General features: G+C 44.8%; 1 protein-coding gene across 30 annotated transcripts in view; it reads right to left on the bottom strand.

Annotated features, from left to right (window-relative positions):
- The window catches only part of tcf7l2 (transcription factor 7 like 2), an 84,825-nt gene that overhangs the window by 54,615 nt on the left and 11,779 nt on the right, over positions 1-18,431 (bottom strand). For 26 of the 30 annotated variants that reach the window (XM_072374035.1, XM_072374036.1, XM_072374037.1 and 23 more), the window contains exon 4: positions 280-381. The exons of the other annotated variants lie outside the window; for them this stretch is intronic. In XM_072374035.1, the coding sequence (XP_072230136.1) occupies positions 280-381 (102 nt within the window). The remainder of the gene's footprint in view (positions 1-279; positions 382-18,431) is intronic. 30 annotated transcript variants of the gene reach the window in all.

The raw sequence follows: 18,431 nt of genomic DNA, 5'->3' as shown, positions 1-18,431 counted from the left end.
CTGGCTGTTCAAAAAACTGCCAGCACCATTCGCCTGCCGATAGTTCGGTTGCATCCACAAAACTTTCCTTATAAAAAAAAAAAAAAAAAGGTGCACAGATAAGAGAACACGTTTATAAAACTGACTAGTTGTGCTAGTGACTGATTTAAAGGAAGCCAATACAAGTATCCACAGTGGATGAGAGGAGGTAGTCAGGGTTTGTTTCTGTTCTGCACTGTCATGTATAAGGGGATAGAGGGCTGGTGAAAGAAGAAAAGTACCGAGCGGAGTGTTACTTACAACGATGTGTGCCGGTGACGGGGACCTGGCATCTTTAAGTGCTTGTCTACTTTGAAGACCTCCTGGTTGAACATCTAGCAGGGGCCATTTCATCTGTAGGTACTGAATGGCAGAGGGGAAACAGAATGGAAAGAAAGAAACAAAACATGTTAACAATGCAGAAAGCAAAAAACCAAAGGAACAAATAAAAAAATAAGACAAAAAAAGGGGGGATTTTTTTTTTTTTTTTTTTTTTTTACATGTGCATGGGGTGTGGAAACTCAAAAACATGGAGACGCAAATAAAAATCTTAAAGGGGATGATAGACAGGATGAGGATGGCCTAAAGCAGGCATCTGAGAGTTCGGCAGAAGAGCACACAGTGACTGTGTAAACCAAATGCACCTTTAGAGAAACACAAAGCTCAAAGTCTTCCTTTGGAAGCCAAGGCAGTCGAAAACCAAAAGACAGGTGACTTTGAATGTCCCTGAGTCAGGGTAAGTTAGAGGTTGTTGTGCCCACAGTTCATGGCTTTACGATGACCTGATGTCATCAATGTGACTGCTGTCTGACTTTTTTTATTGGAACCCATAAAAAAAGGTAAAGCGTGGCGTCTCAGCACGCTCCTGTGTGGCTAAATTTCCTGACTGCGCCCATAAATGATTAACTTTGCCTCTATCAGAAGCCAGCCTGTCTGTCGTTCCCCCACCTTCTTTCTCTTACACACCCACACGATTGCAGGAAAACAGATAAGCAGAAACAAGGGTCATGAGAAACATCTGTCTGTGTCATAAACCGGGTGGATTTCATTTGATGACATTCACATTGATGATCCAAATTAGAGCGTAAACACCCCCTGACTCAGCGTGGAAATTATTTATCTGCAAATGTTTAGGTCATAACGAGAATGGCAAATGCACAAATCTGTTTTCATTTGAAAATATTTTGATCTGACAAATTGCATTGATTTTGCAGTCACTGACTGGAAAGCTTGTGTTGACTTTTTGACAATATGACATCCAAACTCTGCTTATCAGTGTCACAGGAATTCAAAAAAATCAAGAAGAGCAAGAACATGGTGTAAAAACAACAAAAATTATGATACTTCAATTTTATAATTTTTAACTAGTGCAAGTGATTATTCTTTTAAAATGGGTTAGACATATACATAAAAAAAAAAAAAGTCCTAAAAGATTTTCAAATGCAGATTTCGGTACAAAAAATATTGTCTATATTTGTCTCAAGAAACTAAATGAAAGGACTGGAGCAATCGCTGGTGGCGGATAATTAATGCAAAGGAGGGGAGCTGGCCTATGTTGTAACCTTGGTGACACAGATACTCATTAAAAATTGTCAAGATACTTTATTACAACTAAAGAGCTCTGACGAGTGAATCTGAACTTGGAGCTGCATCAATAATGCCATTTGGACACAAACCTTTGACATGATCAAAAAAAATGTGGAGGGGCTTTCTTCTCTTCCCATCATCTTGAATAACATTTCATGACCGACTGAGGTCATCTTTGCAATAACGACCTTTTTAATAATCACCTCAACATAATTATAGAAGCCAGGATCACATGTTGGCCAGTTGGAGACAAAAAGTTAGCCATTTAATAAATTCAATCATCCACATGCAATCTGGTGCAGAGGGAACTAAGTAATTATCTGGCGCTTGTATGGTGACACAGGTGCATCGGATTCAATTTCTTTCTGTTGCCATCCTGCAAAGGTGACCGCTAGTTTGTATGCATGTCTGACAGTATCTGTGTGTGTGTGTGTGTGTGTGTGTCAGTGCTGGTCGGGGAGTGAGTGTGTCGCGACCCTTCCTGAGACTGTGTCTAAATCAGTGGTAATTAGCGAAGAGTTCACTGTGGGGTGCCTGCCAGTGGTAGACGCTGGAGGGAGTTATTGACTCCATGTCTTCAGTTACAGACCCTGCAAGAAGAAAAAAAAAAAATTTGCCTGGTACTTCTTCACCAGGAACACTCATTTATGACCCAAAGACTGCTTTAACTGCTAAAAAAAAAAAAAAAGATAGAGTTTGTTTATGCTTGTTTGTATGTCCTCAGAGTGGAAAAAGAAAAGACTGTAAAAACTCCAGAGTTGAGGTCCTGCAGGGTTTTATGGACCCCTCACCCACACTGGATATTAATTGCCATGAACACGGGAGGAGGGTGGTGTTGCAACAGTAAAATAGGAGTGTGTCAGGGCTGCTGTCATCTATGAGGTAATTCAAGACGGCGTCCACTGGTGCCAAAGGGATTCGAAGACGGGGCAGTGCAGGAGAAAGAAGAATTGTGAATCCAGCCATGGGAAACTTCAGCCATCGCATGTGTGCACATGCTCACACATGCTCACACATGCAAATATTCAAACACAGCTGCAGCCGGGAGAGCGGTCGAACAAGAGGACATTCTGAGGAGGTGGGGAAGGAGCCTGAAGGTGACACCCCTGAGTGTGGCAAAGGGGTAGTGAGACACCACACGACTGAGGAGAGGGGGGGTTGTTGGGGTGCATGCCCTGACAAGTGGCTCCACTTCAGCCCCGCTATTGCAAATGTTCTCACACACTAATCTCTCCCGCAGATTTTATAAGCATGCCAAGGAAGACTGGGCCTTGGCAAGCGCCGGGCTTTCCAACCACCCCCTTCCTGGCCTCCTGCCTCTCTCTCCACCCACCCTTCTGCCTTGCTAACGGACACACTGCCTGGGCTTGAGTAGGCCGTGACCTTTGGCCCCTCTTTGCTGCTCCAACCCCCTCCTCGTTCCCCACTCTGCAACCTGAAAACTCTCCTGCTATGAAGGGGCCCCCCATGTAACTCAAGAGCCATTCCAATGTGACAAATTGCTCCAGAGTTCCAGGATAACTCTCTCTTCTCTTCTGTCCCTCCTGCTTGCCCTGCACCTCCCACACACAAACACTAACCAGCCCCCCTTGACAGACCCCCACCCAATGAGAGCCACCCAGTGGTTGCGATGTGGCTTTGGATTGTGTAGCTTCTCCCCTCTCCTTTTCAGCCTTCCCACCCAAAGTTGTTCTCTTCCCCTACCCCGCACCCCTCCTCGCCTGGCCAGCGCCACAATGGGAGTTGAATGACTCAATTGTCTCTGATGAAGTGAAAGACAACGGAGTCCTCTAAATCCTTACAGAGGGATGAACTCCCCCCTCCATGTCCCGATTTTCCTGTCATCTACTGTTTTCCCAAGTGCATGGATTGTGGATGAGGATTGGTGATTGGTGAGGTTGTTTTACAGGGGCTACAATCTACAACGAACTTCTTTATTGATAATTTTTACTGCTGGTATTTCAGTTACACATTCAGTCTATAAAAGCTGTCCAAAACACAAATATATCCTTACCTTGGAGAAGCCAAATTCCTCTACATGTTTCAGCTCTATTTTGCTATTCTTCCGCTCCTCTGTATTTGAGCAGGTGCTTTCCACTTGCCTGCTGAACCACCCACCCATATGCGACTGACTACTGCGGTACCACAGTTTGGCATGTTATAAGTGTTAACCCAGATCCACACTGACTGTCATCGCAGTGAAAACAAGCTGGGGCCCTGGTCCCAGTGTCACAGCGGAGGGGGAACAGGATAAAGGGCAAATAGAGGGGCATCGTCCTCACATATCCGCATGGCAGATTACATCACTGATGTTATTTATCTCAACAAGATGGCACAGAGGGAACTGGTTTGCGGGGCCAGAATCTGATCCTCCCAAAAAAGGAAATAAGCCATTTTTTGCCTACACTCCACCACCCAACAACCAAATATTGACTGTGCAGATGACAAAGTCTCCCTGACACTGTGACATCTAAAATGACACACAAACAAAGTGCAGGACTGTTTTGTTGGTTTCTTCTCAATTGCAAGCTTCTTTACCATGAAGCCCCTATCTGATGTGTTTATCACATGCTGCCTGGCAGCCGCAGCAACTGCCATCACACAGCTTGTTCGTTTTGTTTTGGATTAAGAGCTGAGGGCTTGAGACCAATCAAACAAACTGAGCTCCTTATGTGCCAATGTGGCTCCCAAACACTGCTTTACTTTCCAGCAGGCGACCACGGGACAAATGATGAGGACCACTGGGGCTCCATCAAGCATTTCAGACATGTGAAAATGGAGGGGAGACAGACAGACAGACAGCAGCTTTGGTTTAGTGTCAGCATATGGATACTGGGTGTTGCTCCAGAGAGAGCGGCGGATCTTCAGGCCATCTGTGTCTGCCTCATAGCACAGATATGGCACAACTCTGCACAGGGATGTTCACAAATAACGCATGTTCATTCACAGTGACCCCCTCTGACATAAAGCACATGCTTACTCACCGATTCACACCTGAACAACAATGCTCACCCATTTTTGAACATCCCCTGGGGCCAACTAGCCTAGCGGCTCCCAAAGGAGAGTGCTCAGAGATGGGATTGACAGCTTGCAGATTACACCAATCAAACCACTACTATAAAGAGCTTTATTTAAGTCTGGAAATGATCAAGGCTAGTAAGAGGGGACCATTCAAAGCTCTGCAAGTAAACTGCACAGAGCTTAAAAGATTAGTTTATCCAGTTTGAATGAATTTATCCCTTTAAAAATGAGAGCTGAGCATATTGTCTCGATCTGTTGCAGATATTGTTGCAGATAAGTCTTTGTCATCACGCACAGATGCAGGAGAAGCAGCAACATCGTGCTTATGTAAACACGTCATTTATCGAGGAGGAAAAAGCAATTTTCTGTAATTGAGGGTGGGAGATGCCCACCGCAGATACTTTAAAATCCTCTTTAAAAAAAAAAGATCATCGGCCCACTATACGATATGTGGAGTGGAGTGGGTGCCGTGTAAAGAGAATGGAAGCAGTCCAGAAATTCCTTGATAAAACAGAGGAAGTTAGCCAACACTAGAGGGTCCATCATGGCTCCTTTGGTTCTGCTAATGCACATTTTATGAGTAAATATTAAGGAAAAAAAAAAGAGCAACCCACCTGCTCTGATAGCCAGAGGCATTTTGCAACCAGGAAAATAAAAGTGAAATGTGGGAAGGCCTGGGGTTTGCGTGCCCTGGGGCAGGAAAGGGTCCGTTGGGCCTGCATTTACTCCAAAGCCAGAACCGCTTGGGGGTTCCACTGGCCCTGACAGCACTGGAGCCGCCGACCTGATCCAAAACCTCTCCTCCTCACCTCCTTTGCCAACAATCACCGTCTCAACCTCAAACTACCCCATTTCTCTCTTTCTTGCAGAAAAACTCAATCTGATACTTTCATATAAGCCTTTTTTCCACAGGGGCAACAAGCATGTGATCTCTCCTTCCTCTCCACCAGACTCGGACTTTGCTCACCCCTTAAAATGAGGCAGCAGACGTGGACTTGAGCCACAACTGCTGTTCAAAATATATCAAAAGATAGTACGGCCTTTTACAAAAAGAGTGAAAATAAAAATCTTTTTTTTCTGTTGGCATTTCCATGAGCACTGGAGTTTTATCAAGTCTGTTTTGGAAGTTAGCTTCAGTCTCTCAACCGCAGGTTCAGGTGATAAGCAAGCTCCACTTTGACTTGTTTACTTTGCAGGTGTGGGCAAATGCGCTGTTCAAACACCAGCTGATGGAGTGAAACGTTTCAAAGGATTGCACAACACACCAGTGACACTCTTTTCTATAACACATGTTTAGTAAATATGTAGTTCACTCCCTTTATTCATATTGATTAGAGGACGAAAGAATGTAGTAAAGATTACACACACCTGGATGTACCTATAAAAATCTCAAAGGAAGTGTGAGGCTGACATGACTGAATTCCAAAATATCTCAGAAAGAGTAAACAGCGTTCCATATCTGACTTTTGCACCCGCTCCCCCTTAACCACTGTCCTGTGTCATTAAGAGTTTCTCTTGGCTGCTCTATAAATAGTGGCAGGGAGGGTGAAGGCCAGCAGGAGATGGCTGGTCTTCCATCAGCCCTGCTAATGAACAGGCACTCTGGCACCTTTAGCATCAGGAGCTGTAGCAGAATGCCTCTTCTTTCAGGTGGCTCTGCTGCTTCACAGAGCTGCGCTCGGTGCTCCGACTGACTATTCCATTTCTTTCCCCCTTCTTTACTCTGATGCAAATATAACTTGGGTTCTGTGGTAATTCTATTAGCTTCCATAATCACTAGCGGTGACAAACTGCTGTTATGCTGAGATCTCGGATTACTGCAATGGTGACAAACGCGGCTTAATTAAGTTGTCTAACTACAGTTGGGGTGGCAATTCATCAATTAGGGGGCCCATATTAAGTTCAATTACAGGTTCATCATTTTATGCTACGATTTCACTGTGGGAATTTCACATTCTTTAATGTTCATAAAACCAATTATTTATTTTTTTTTGCATACAACGGTATGTCTGAAAAAGACTATTTTAGCTCCTGTCTCTTTAAAGTCCCGCTCCTGAAAGGCCCAGTATGTTCTCATTCGTCAAAAATGGGGGCGTGTCGCTGCTCATGCTCATGCCACTAGTTTCATTGTGATGTCATTAAGGGAACAAAGACAAGCCTGGAAAACACGAGGCATTTCAGGCACTTCAGGAGCAGCAGCACCCACTATAAGAGAGAATAACTACTTTATATGTGGGACTTTTTAGAGAAAGTTCTCCTTTATTTCCCCCTCTCTCTTTTTTCAGCATGGATACAGTCTGAAAAGACACCTGGATATGAACCGCTCAGTAAACTTCTAAATAAGAGCTGTTAAGCTGAAGTTACTTTTGTTTTTTTTGGCATGAAAGTAAAACATGTCTTTTGTCCTCTTTCAAATCAACATGAAAAACAAGTCCCTCGACTTCAGTCAAGCATGTAATGAGATATCTAGATGTGTGCACTCCATGGCACCTACAGTTACTGGTTTTGGAAAACTGGGTGGAATGACTGTCGAGCAAGTTGTTTGTAGATTTTTTTTACTTTCATGAAATTACATTTATATAAGTTTATGAGCTGGCAAACATTTTTATCAACTTAGTCTGGGTATTCATAGTAACTGCGTTTTGTGCAATTAAATTAGCAACAGATTAATGGTAGTCATCTGAAGACCATCATTACAGTAAAAGTAGGCCAATGAACTAACATTCCTTGTCGGAGTCTCATATGCGCTGACCTACTCTGAGGCTAATGTGGAGGTGAAAAGGACATTCTGCAGGCCAAGGTGTGTCTGAACCCCTTATGCAAGGCCAGGTAAGAAGGGTGGGAGGAAAAGAGGTTGGGCAACCCATATTCTCACTACACGCTTACCTTTGTTTGCAGGAAGCAGGCTTACGGGTGTGGAGGGGAGAGTTAAAAAGCTGAACAGCAGCTGAGCTCTGCTGAGGGAGAAAAGTAAGCCGATTGCAGCGCCTACATTCTGCTGGAGAAGGCTGTGTTTGGTATCGCGCTAGAGGAGAGCTGAACGCTGCCCTTGATGTTGGGTGTCTGGTTTTGTTCTGCGAGAGTTCACTATGAATTAGTTAAACGGTAGACTGGATATAAGGAAGCTATGAAACATGCCTCAGAGGGAGAGAATGTGTACACTCTCAGGCTTCACAAAGACTTCCGATATTCTGAAAACACTACACGCTATCACACAATTCCACCTACGCAAAATCATCAATCAGAGAGCATCATGTCGACGGCATCTCGCACTGATATCAATAGGCAATCCATCTGCACAAAAGAATCGTATAAACACTCAGTCGGTTTTGTGTCTTTTTCACATGTGCACATAACACCTTGAAGCAGTTGAGCCTCCATATTCATGAGGCCGACTCCCTCAGCATACCTAAAGCCCAAGATTTTAAGGGTTTCAACTCAAATCTTAAATATGGTTTCAGGTTATGGACTCGTAACCCAACCAACTAGGGTAATTCATCAGCTTTGAGCTATTTATTTTTGGTTCGACTACCTTTAACCCAACTTAACTGCTGTAGTGCAAACGTGTTATTTACTACGGTCGTGCATGAGAGACACACAGGCAAATACATGCACACTCACACAGCAGGGCACTGCTGCTTTGCCACAGTAGCTTAATGAATAAATAAGTAATAAGGACTCATTAAAATGGGCGATGCTTCCAAGACAATACGACCTGAAGAGGGTCAGGTGAGGCAATTGTGCCAATAGGGCTAGAGCCCCCCCCCTTGGATGACCTGACCAAATCAACCAAATCAACTCTGTCAGAGTTGCACCCCCAACCTTCTCCTCAGCATTCCCACCTTCCATGACACAAATGCCTCTTCATGGGCACACACACACACACACACAGCTGCAACCCAAGGCCCAAAAAAAACACACACACACACCTCTCTCATGGTTAATTACCACTTAGCTCAATCACGTGGTGATCCGGCCATAAGAGCCCCTCCACCCTCCTCCGCCGCAACACAAACAGCAGCACACATGCCAATTATTGATGAATCTTTAATATGGCGTTTTGCAAAGTCTCCATCTCATTTCCTACCACTGAGCCAATGATTACACTTCCAGGAGAGGCTTTAGCATCTCACATATCATGTGAATAACATTGAGTGAGAATAAATTAGCTTAATGTAACATAATTGAGGGGCTGACATAAAGTGGCCTGCTCCATTTGGAGAAGATGGCTAACTTTTTTTTTTTTTTTTTTTTCTTCCCCTCCTGTGCTGCATCTCTGTTTAGGTCTGTATGAAAACCCCCGGACAAAAATCCCACGCCGCGATAACATGTCAATAATGAGCTGAGGCCATCTATTGATCAGCTTAATTTTGCATCTATTAGCTAGGGAACGGCTTGCTCCGGGGGCGAGGGAAGCCAGGCGCTAACACGCACCGACAGGCTGGATGGAGATCATTACAACTGATGTTCACACACACGCTGTGATTGACATGGAGATAAGGCAGGAGAGAGCTCAGGCTCGCACGCCTCCCCGCACACTAAGCTAATGATACACCAAATGTGTGCTTGGTTGTGTGTATATCAGTGTGCGTGTCTGCGGCAGCGTGATGGAGAGAGCTACTGTCTAGAAAGAGAGTTGGAGCAGCAGAAAAAGAGCGAAAGAGAAGAAAAGCAGGCCACACACACCTTTGCTAATTGGCACAGTCAGACAGGGAAGCTCATAATGGATAAAAAAAAGCGTTTAGTGGAGAACCTCAGCTTTCTAGATCACCTTATCAAGTCGGTGTCATTTAAATACAGTTGATAACACCTCACAAAAACATGGCTTTGACCTGGAATGTGTGGCTTCATCTGACACTTCCTTAATTTAGAGTTTGCATAAGAAACTCTGAGCTGAGGCGTTCATTATGAAAATCGTTTGTTTTCCTGGGATTGCAAGCTTTATGTGCCGCATGTCAACACAACAACCACAGCAGCTGAACCATTCTCAACCACAGGGCTCTCCCCTGATGATGATTTTCTTCTTTTTTGAGTTTCAAGAAATGCAAAAAAATCGAGATAAAAAGGTCAGATTGTGGGATCTCAATACAATATTCAAGATGCTCTATCCATCCACGTCTTAAATCATATGCGTTTACAGCCATTCCAAACATGTACTCCAAACAGTGGGCTGAGAGAATAATTATCATTTATTTGTCAATTACAATTTTGGCATCAACACGTGTCTAAACTCGCTGTTTAGTTCATCTTAAACAAATATGGTAGAACGAGAGCCTTAGTTCGACAAGATTGAGTGAGAAGATGTAAAAATTGTTGGTCTTTCTGAAGATAGACAGTGGCCATATTTAGACAAACGGGGGAGATTGATCCTTGAAAACTGATTGGATAAGAGTGTGATTCTTTGAACACGTGTAAAATTAAGAAATTACTTTAAGAAGGCATCCGCTGTCAGCTTTTTGTCTGATCACCCCAGAGTAATACTGATAGCATTCTAATTGATTGTTTATAATCCAGTGCAATTGAAGGTAGGGATTTTCAAAGTTCCCTGACCATCTGACGAAAAAAGAGTGAAAAGAAATCAAGCTGCAGCTAAAGACCATTAGCAGATCCATTCATAGAAGGTGTGCAGAAAACAATATGGCGTGACACCCTTTTCCTCATGCTAACCTAGCCACCTCTTCTGCACGTGTCCTGGCTTAGTCTTGATGCAACAAGCCGCAACACAGAATGCTGCATGTTACCCACACAGAAAGAGCAGGGCCAGGTGCCAGGAGCTGCACCTCTTACCTCACCGTCAAAATGACGAGTATTTGTGTACACCATCGGTACACCTGAGTTTTTATGGGGAGAAGATCTTGTTTTATGTCTGATAGGTTCTATGGAAGTGAGGTCAGAGGAACAAAAAGAAGAAGAAAAAAAACAAAAACAAAAAACCCTTGGCTACAAACTGTGTGTTTTTGTCAGCTGAGGGATGCAGCGAAGGGATCGAGGGAGCAACGGGAGGAGGGAGGTGAGGGGTGGGGGAGGAGAAGAGAGGGAAAAAAAGCCCTCAGCCAAGCCATCAAGTTGAACATTGAACTTCACAGTAGTAGCTGCCTTTCTATGCCTCTCCTTTTGATGTTACCTCCAAAGCAAAGGATCAAAGGCTTGGAGTGTGGCGTGGGGAAGTCCCAAGCTCTTAGCCTGCCAGCCTGCTATATATGCAAAAGTCTACGCCAAAAGAGAGGGAGTCAGGCAGAGAGAGAAACAGAAAATGCAAGAGTGGGGGTGAAAAAAAAAAAAAGAGGAAGCTTGCATGGAATGTGGCTAAATGGTATGTTTTGTGTCTAATGAATGACAAGAGGATGATGCAATCAGACATCCAGTTACAGTATGACGTAGAGAGGGATAACACAACTTTTAAAGAACAGCAGACACTTGACACTCAGAGGGCTGAGCATAAAGGCAGGGAATGGGATGGGATGCGGTGGCAGAGTGCGTTGCCCTCACAACTTCCCGTCAAGCACACACACACACACTTCCTCACACCAACCCCCAGCTCCTCTCCAACATCAAGGAGGTGAGAGACTGTCGTCTTGACATAAATATACAGTGCGCCGTTAAAGTGAGGACTACAGTAAACACAGCGCACATGAAATCCTGGATGTGTCTCACTGGAGCAGAGACACTCACACGCACGCACACACACACACACACACACACACACACACACACACACACACACACACACACACACAGTGGGCTCAGCTGGGCCAAAGAGCCGAGCAGAGGTGTGCTAAAATTGACAAATCTCTACGAGACGAACACAATCCACACAAACAGACACACACACCCTTTCCCCAAGGCTGTAGGATTAAGAGGTCCAGCTGGCTGACAGCAAGCCCTTCCTTCCCACGTATCCCGTCGATCTCGCCCCCTCTCACACACCCAGCCTCGTCCCTCTAGAGCCCCTCCCTTACCTCCACCCCTGGTTCGCCATTCAACCGGCTTACCTAGCATGCCAGGAGGACACACCTGATTGTGCCACTTTCACCAAACTTCACTCCACACACATCAGAGGACATAGAGACTCTTGAGTATTTGGTGACATGCAAAAGCCCTCAAGATAAATGTGAACGTGGACCAGGAAAATGCTCCCCATTAGCAGTTTATCAGTCCATCTTGTCCTCTTGTCCGTTACATTGGTTGTATTCTTCCTAAAAGGCATAGCATTGAGGGATGGAGGAGGAGCAGGGAAAAAGGAGGAGGGGAGGATGATCATTTGCTGAGAGAAAGAAGTGAAATGTAAATGAAGTGAGACAGAACGAGTGAGGAAAAAGAGCAGGTACTGCCAAGTCACTTTAAAATTTCTCCACAAAAGTATACGGTCTGCTGCAGGGGAGTTTCAGAATGAAAGTTAGGATTATGTTAATGACTTCAGGAAAGCAAATGTTTCATGTTTGTATCAATCAATGCAAGCAGAGAACAGACAACCAATAAGTGAGCAGACAACCATAAGCCAAAGTGAGGGGAACTGAAAGTTGAAAAACTAAATGTCATCGTGAGGTGAAAGGTGAGGTTGCTCAGTAGACACAATACCTTTGAGGAAACCTGACATATTTCACTGGTGACTGCTGCAGAACTTCCAACCGAAACAAAAAAATAAATAATAAATTCAAAACCTCTCACTTTCAGTCAGGCCATCATCGCCAGAAGGGCTGTGTTCACCAATACTACCTTGGAGGTCCGAGACAAACAGATCTTCAAATGAATTCATCGGCTTCATTGATACTTAGAGTGCCAGAGGTGAGTGGCAAACTTTATGTGGGTAAAAGACGAGGCAAGCTTGGGTGAAGGTGGCAGCAACAGAGTTTTATTTCGGTTGTGATTAAATCCAGACGATGTTAAAGGTGGGCTTGTGGCAGTCATGCTCCAGTGAGCAACTAATGAGAACAGAAATATCGTGAAAAACACCACTGTCAAGGGCAGATTGCTACCACAGATAGGGTTGGGTGGGGGGTGTAAGAGTTGGGGGAAAAAAATAAAAACAGACAAGGCAGCGGGTGTCAGGATAGAATAAGAATTAGGGAGTGAGAAATGTAGAAAGGGGAGTGCGAGAGATAGAAGGCAGGAAAAAAACTTCACAATGATGACACGTAAGTGCAAAGAGCGATTAAGGATTTACTTTCAAAAGGACTCCCATTGATCTTTTTTGATAGACCTACGATAAATCAAACCGGATTGACTCGCATGAGAACCAAGCCTAATCCTTTAGTCAGATCCAGGAGAACTCCAACCAAACCAGCTGTTAATTTAGGCTTTACAAGATAAAGCGGGAGAAATCCAACCTGATGTACCCTAGGGCAGAGGCTTACATCATCTCTGTAAAGCAATCAACTTATTGCCAGTTCGGAGAGGTAATCAGAGCACATACTGAGAGGGAGAGGAAGAGAGGGGAGGATTGCTGGGTGGTGGAGGTGGAAAAAGAAAAGGGAGACAAGAGATGGCTGAAGAGGTTAGAGAGAGAACAGAAGCATAGTAATGTCAGAGAAAGAAAAAAAATGCCTCTATTTTTCTGGATGCTGGGCAGATACATAAAGTCTTTAAACAATGAAGCTTAACTTTGAGAGAGAAAAAAAAACATGTTTACACAGAATTCGACTCCAATTATCCCACAAGTTTGAAGATGAAACAGAGAGAAGCTTCCTAGCTGCAAACAGAAGCTTTCTGGGCTGACAGCAGGGATTGGAGGATGGATTCAGTGCCCCCCCCCCCCTCTCTCTCCAAACCACCCTGTAATTTCCCTGGAGGCAGGCCCAGACCTTGTCCCCAGCCCCAGCGGCCAGTGCCACCTCAGCCTGGTCCTACCAGTCATACTGTGGCTGCACCATAGCACAACCATAGTAATTAAAATAGTTATTTTTGTCCAAGAAAGTTTTTTTTTTCCTTCTAAACTCTGGGCGGAAGTATTGCAAAACACCAACCAGGCCACACTGAGTAACCCTTGCTGATGTTTCTCTTTCAGATGCACTTACTGTGTTTGTGTGTGCGTGTGGACTGTATGTCATCAGGGTACTATGGGGTTTTAGTTCCTCTTCCTAAAAGGGTGTGTGACACCACATTGGATGATGAGAATGATGCCTAAATTTTTTAAATTAAAAAAACAAACATACAAACACCCTCCCAGTCCACACACACCAACACAAAGACTCATTAGCTTCCCATCTCCCCTGTCTTTAATGTCCTGTTTACAACGCAAAACAACCAGATCAGGACTGAAATCCAATCAGAGCACTTCGCAGGGCCCTTCACGTCGGCCTCACATGAGAGATGAGGAGAAGCAGGCCTTGTAGTCTCTGGATACTATCCACGGGAAACCAAGCCTCAGGAGTCCAAACAAAAACCACACATAAAATCAGAGTTAAAACAGCAGCCTCCATTCAGCCCACCATGACCCCACCAGCACGCACAGACACAAACACACACTCTCTGACCCCTGCTCGTCTATCCTCTCCTGGTTACACTGTATGCACACAGGGATCATGCCGACTTCAGCAGGCCTCCTCTAGAATTGCCAAGTTGAGTGAGGCTTGGCAACTTAGGGCTTTGACATAGTCTTGCCGGTGTGTGTGGGTGTATATATGAACACACAAGCACACACAGGACGCATCCATGTAAAGACTGCCACTTAAGCTCAACTCACATCAGCCTGCGCTATCTTTAGCAGCTGGGCTAAACTTTTAAAACCGCACAACAACTCTCCCCCCTCCCTCCAACCAGCCTCCCCTGACTTCAAATAAGACAGCCTGCCTCTTTGGCAGTGGCTGCCCACTGGCACCACCCTCCAAGGCCGCAAGGTCACACGTTTAATTACACAGAAATTAGTAATCTCACCAGACAGATGGCAGGCAGACTGCCTCTTAATTATTTTATGCCCAATCGAATCATTACTGATGTTATTTACTGAAATGTGGCACACTGAAAACACTACAACAAGTGGATTTGTGATACAAGTGGGAGGGGGAAGGTTACAGGGTCAAGGCAGTGTTGGGACATGCAGATGTACGTCTTGCCAAGCAACTGTGACTCAGATCAAAAAAAAGGCGTGAATACACAAGCACGACTGTGTTAGCTTTTGGGAGAAAGTGGAAGTTTAATACCACAGTGATCAGTGCCAGAAAAAACACATCCTTTATTTTCCTCAAAACCCATGACTGGTACAGAACATCGGCCCGTGTGGAAAAACAGTCGGCTCCCGGCAGCTCAGCTGAGGAAACCGCACGACAAGGCCAATTTAAAACGTGAGGAAAACGACTGTCTCTTTTAAAAAGGCCAAGAAAGGGGGGAGGGGGAGGAAAAGAGTTCTGGTTTCAAGAGTTTTCTTTTCCTCTTAAGGACAACCAGTTTTGACATTGGGTAGAATCCCCGTCGGCTCGACTACTTTCCTGAAAAACTCTGAACGGCAAGTGTGAGCCATCTCCTCTCAGCAGCACCCCCCCCCTCAAGCTCCCCGTTGATGCCTCGCTCATTGTATCTTAGCTCCTCCTGCCAATAGCTTCTGTGAACAATTAGAGGTTGACTTTCCCAGCGTTTAGACCGCACCATCTCAGTCTCTGGCCAGGAAGCTCCAGTGATGGAGACGGCTTGCCAAGTGACAAGATTCTCCTCAAGTTCAAGTTTGAGTTTGAGTTTTACTCCGACTGTTAGTGAAGCCTCTCTCAGGCTGTTTATGACCTAACATGACCACAGGGCTAAATAACAGCAAATTAAATTTGCTGACTGGACTCATTAATGTCGAGCATAAAATGTTTTTACTGAGCTTGTTTCTGGGTGTATGAGTTTGCTACCATTCAGTTACCAAACTTGGTTCTTTGGCCGAACAGATTATAAATTCCCCGGCCATGTTAGGGTAACACCTGCTTGCACATACAGGTGTTCCGACTTGATGCCTCTTTGAGGAGGATCACATTGTACGAGTAAATGAAACATTTCACTCTAAACTAACCAAAGCACAGAAGGAAAATTAACTTGTTGGTTCAACTTTGTACCACTGGCTATAATAAGTGTGGAAACACCACTAACTGGGAACAGTCGAGAGGCACGTCTACTTGTGTAAAACGATCTGTGGGAGCATATAGAAAACTTCCAAGATATTTTTTTTTTTTTCCTGTCTGAGTCAGGGTGAGGAATTCCGCTGGCTTATAGATGGTAGACAGCAGTTGTTCTCCCATGGGGTGAAGAAGGGTGGGGGCAAGCATTTGGGAAGAAGCAAGCAGGCGGATCAGGAGAAAATGATGACTAGATCTGCATATTTGCAGCAGAGGATTTTTGGTTTTCAGGACTCAAAGTGATCCCAAAGGCGAGTGCAAAAAAAAAAAAAGAGAAGAAAGAGTCCATGAAACTTCCCCTATAAGACTCAGAGGACTTACAGTAATGGCTCCCAGGCACATCTACAACACCATTACCCTGAGAGAACGGGGTGGGGGGGTTTCCTGTTTGAGTATCCAGTTGTGGTATTACTCTACTTCGGAGAGAAGCTGAACCACAGTTTAATACCGTAATGTTCACAGTACTTGAAAAATCTGAGACATTAAAACCCTTAAAAGAACGTCTGAAAAGGGATTTTTCACATGATATCTCACATTCCCCATGCTATGCTGTAATGGAAACGAACTTTTAAATGAAACCATCGGAAACGGAAACCATCCCACATCCAAAGCTGAAACACAGTATCAAACAGCCACCAAACCAAATCCTTAGAAAGCACTTCATTGTCTTCCTTTGGTTTGTAATTGGGCAACAGATGTTAAACAGAAAGACGTTACATGCTTCGTGTGGTTGTCGGTGCCTTCAAGCACGTGACGGTTCTGACCTATGATGTAATGGCAGCATGTGGGCACATCTGCACATGGATTTCTGACATCTGCCTGATATGTTCAACTGTTTAGATTTTCATTTAAGAGTGAATTCCATTTTCTCCTGCAACTTTATCTCTGATGTGCAAAGACTCGAGTTCAGAAATGTTTGATAAACCCAGTGGCTGCAGGAGGTGCAGCACAGGCACACTCTGCAAATTTAAGCAATGGATTTCTGCTCATTTCGCCCCCACCCCCTACCCGCTCTGTCAGGGAATTCTAGCTGATGCAGTCTCCCAGTGGCCCACACTTGACCACGGTCTTTCCCCAGCTGCTGTACGGCAGGCATGGGTGGCAGCGTTGGCACCTGTCTTTGACAAGCCTCGACATTCACGCCTGGAAACTCTGGTTTCCTAAGGCCGGCTGCCTGGCAGTCAGGTGACATTTGCTAGTGCACACTTTCTCCAACGCAGCATGCAGTCCAAATCTACAAAACCAAGAGGCACTTAAGCATGATCCCAACCACTTAAAAAGCATCGGCATCACAGTGAAAGGTCTTAGCCTCTCACGTCTTTCTGTCTGATAGCAAAACTTGCCCTGATTCAGGCTGTGGCTTGAAGCTGTAAACCAAAGCTTCCCTCAACGCCTCACACCCGCCCGCCTGTGCTCTAACCACTGTTTTTGCATACCACTCAGCTTGTGTAACCATTGAGTGGTTTTGCTCCACCAAGACAATGGCTGTGTAACAGACTAAGCAGAGTAAAGCCATTTAAAGTAAAAGAGATACAAAGAACACTGCTGACAATAACTCAGAGCAGAACCTGGAGAATAATATAGTAAAAGTAGCATACATGATACTGAGATTTCAAAGTCAGTGAACTTCAAAAAAATGACATGATAACAGCTTTAACACAGGCATAAACCTTTCATAGTTTTTATTTTGTTCTTTTTAAATTCAGATCCTACTGATACATCGACCCCAGAACCAGAAAATGGCTGGTCACAGTGTGGCTACACTTGCTAGCAGTCATTTAACTAGTGGGATAGCAGGAGGGTGCTGACAGGACTTGATTGAGCTCTTGGTATGGCAAAGCATTCTGGTACTCACTCTGCTGTCCAGCAGACCACAGCCATGTTTCCGCACCTCATTTGCAAAGCAATCCTGCTTCCCACCTACTCAGTGCACTCAGTGCATCTTTTTGTCATTTCCATGATGAGGCCCCATTGGTTTTGTCCACTGAGCTGCCAAGTGGTGTGGAGTGGTGGAAGGCATGGAACCAGTTCTCAAGGAGACTGCTCTGCATCCAAAGAGCATCTTCGCATGAAGTCTCCCCTCCTCCATAAAACAAAGAAAATACACATCCACCCAATCTACTAAGCCAACACACACTCACCTCTCTCCCTGCCTGACTAATGTGCCCTGACACTCGTACATCACCCGTAAATTGGCCAAATGAATTAACCACGGCCCCTGCTTAGCTTTACGGGCTTTAAATGGATTTTCTCCTCTCCAGGTCTGTCCAATAATTGCATTTATCCATCTTGTTGAAGCCAGGTTTACACACTCACGAAGATCATGCCAATCCCTGGATACATTTTCCGCTCTGGTGGCAAGAGTGTGAGAGATGTGTCATCGGATCATAACAGGTAATTCAAACAACAATTAGCTTGACAACTCTATCGTATGTCAACGTCTGGCTCCTTGTTGGGCGGAAACCTCGGTTTGAGCAATGAGGTGCTTTCTACCTCTTCATCTGACTGCGTGTTGCCCTTCTCTCTTGTCTCAGTGTGATAAACAGAGCCTTGTAATACTTTTTATCTATCATCCAAGCCTCCAGGTGAAAGCAGCAAACACCCACAGCAGGGAAGAAAGTAGTGGCTACGAGTCTTCATTGTTCATAGGCACATTCAGACAGAGACAGGCAGGGTGAAGGCAGAGCTGTGAACACTGGCATCAGTGGGGGTCATCGC

The sequence above is a fragment of the Leuresthes tenuis genome, unplaced genomic scaffold (genome assembly GCF_036924035.1).
Source record: "Leuresthes tenuis unplaced genomic scaffold, fLeuTen1.0.hap1 SCAF_20, whole genome shotgun sequence".
Taxonomy (NCBI): domain Eukaryota; kingdom Metazoa; phylum Chordata; class Actinopteri; order Atheriniformes; family Atherinopsidae; genus Leuresthes; species Leuresthes tenuis.
The sequence above is the reverse complement of the archived record's forward strand: the minus strand, read 5'-3'. Positions and strand labels throughout refer to the sequence as shown.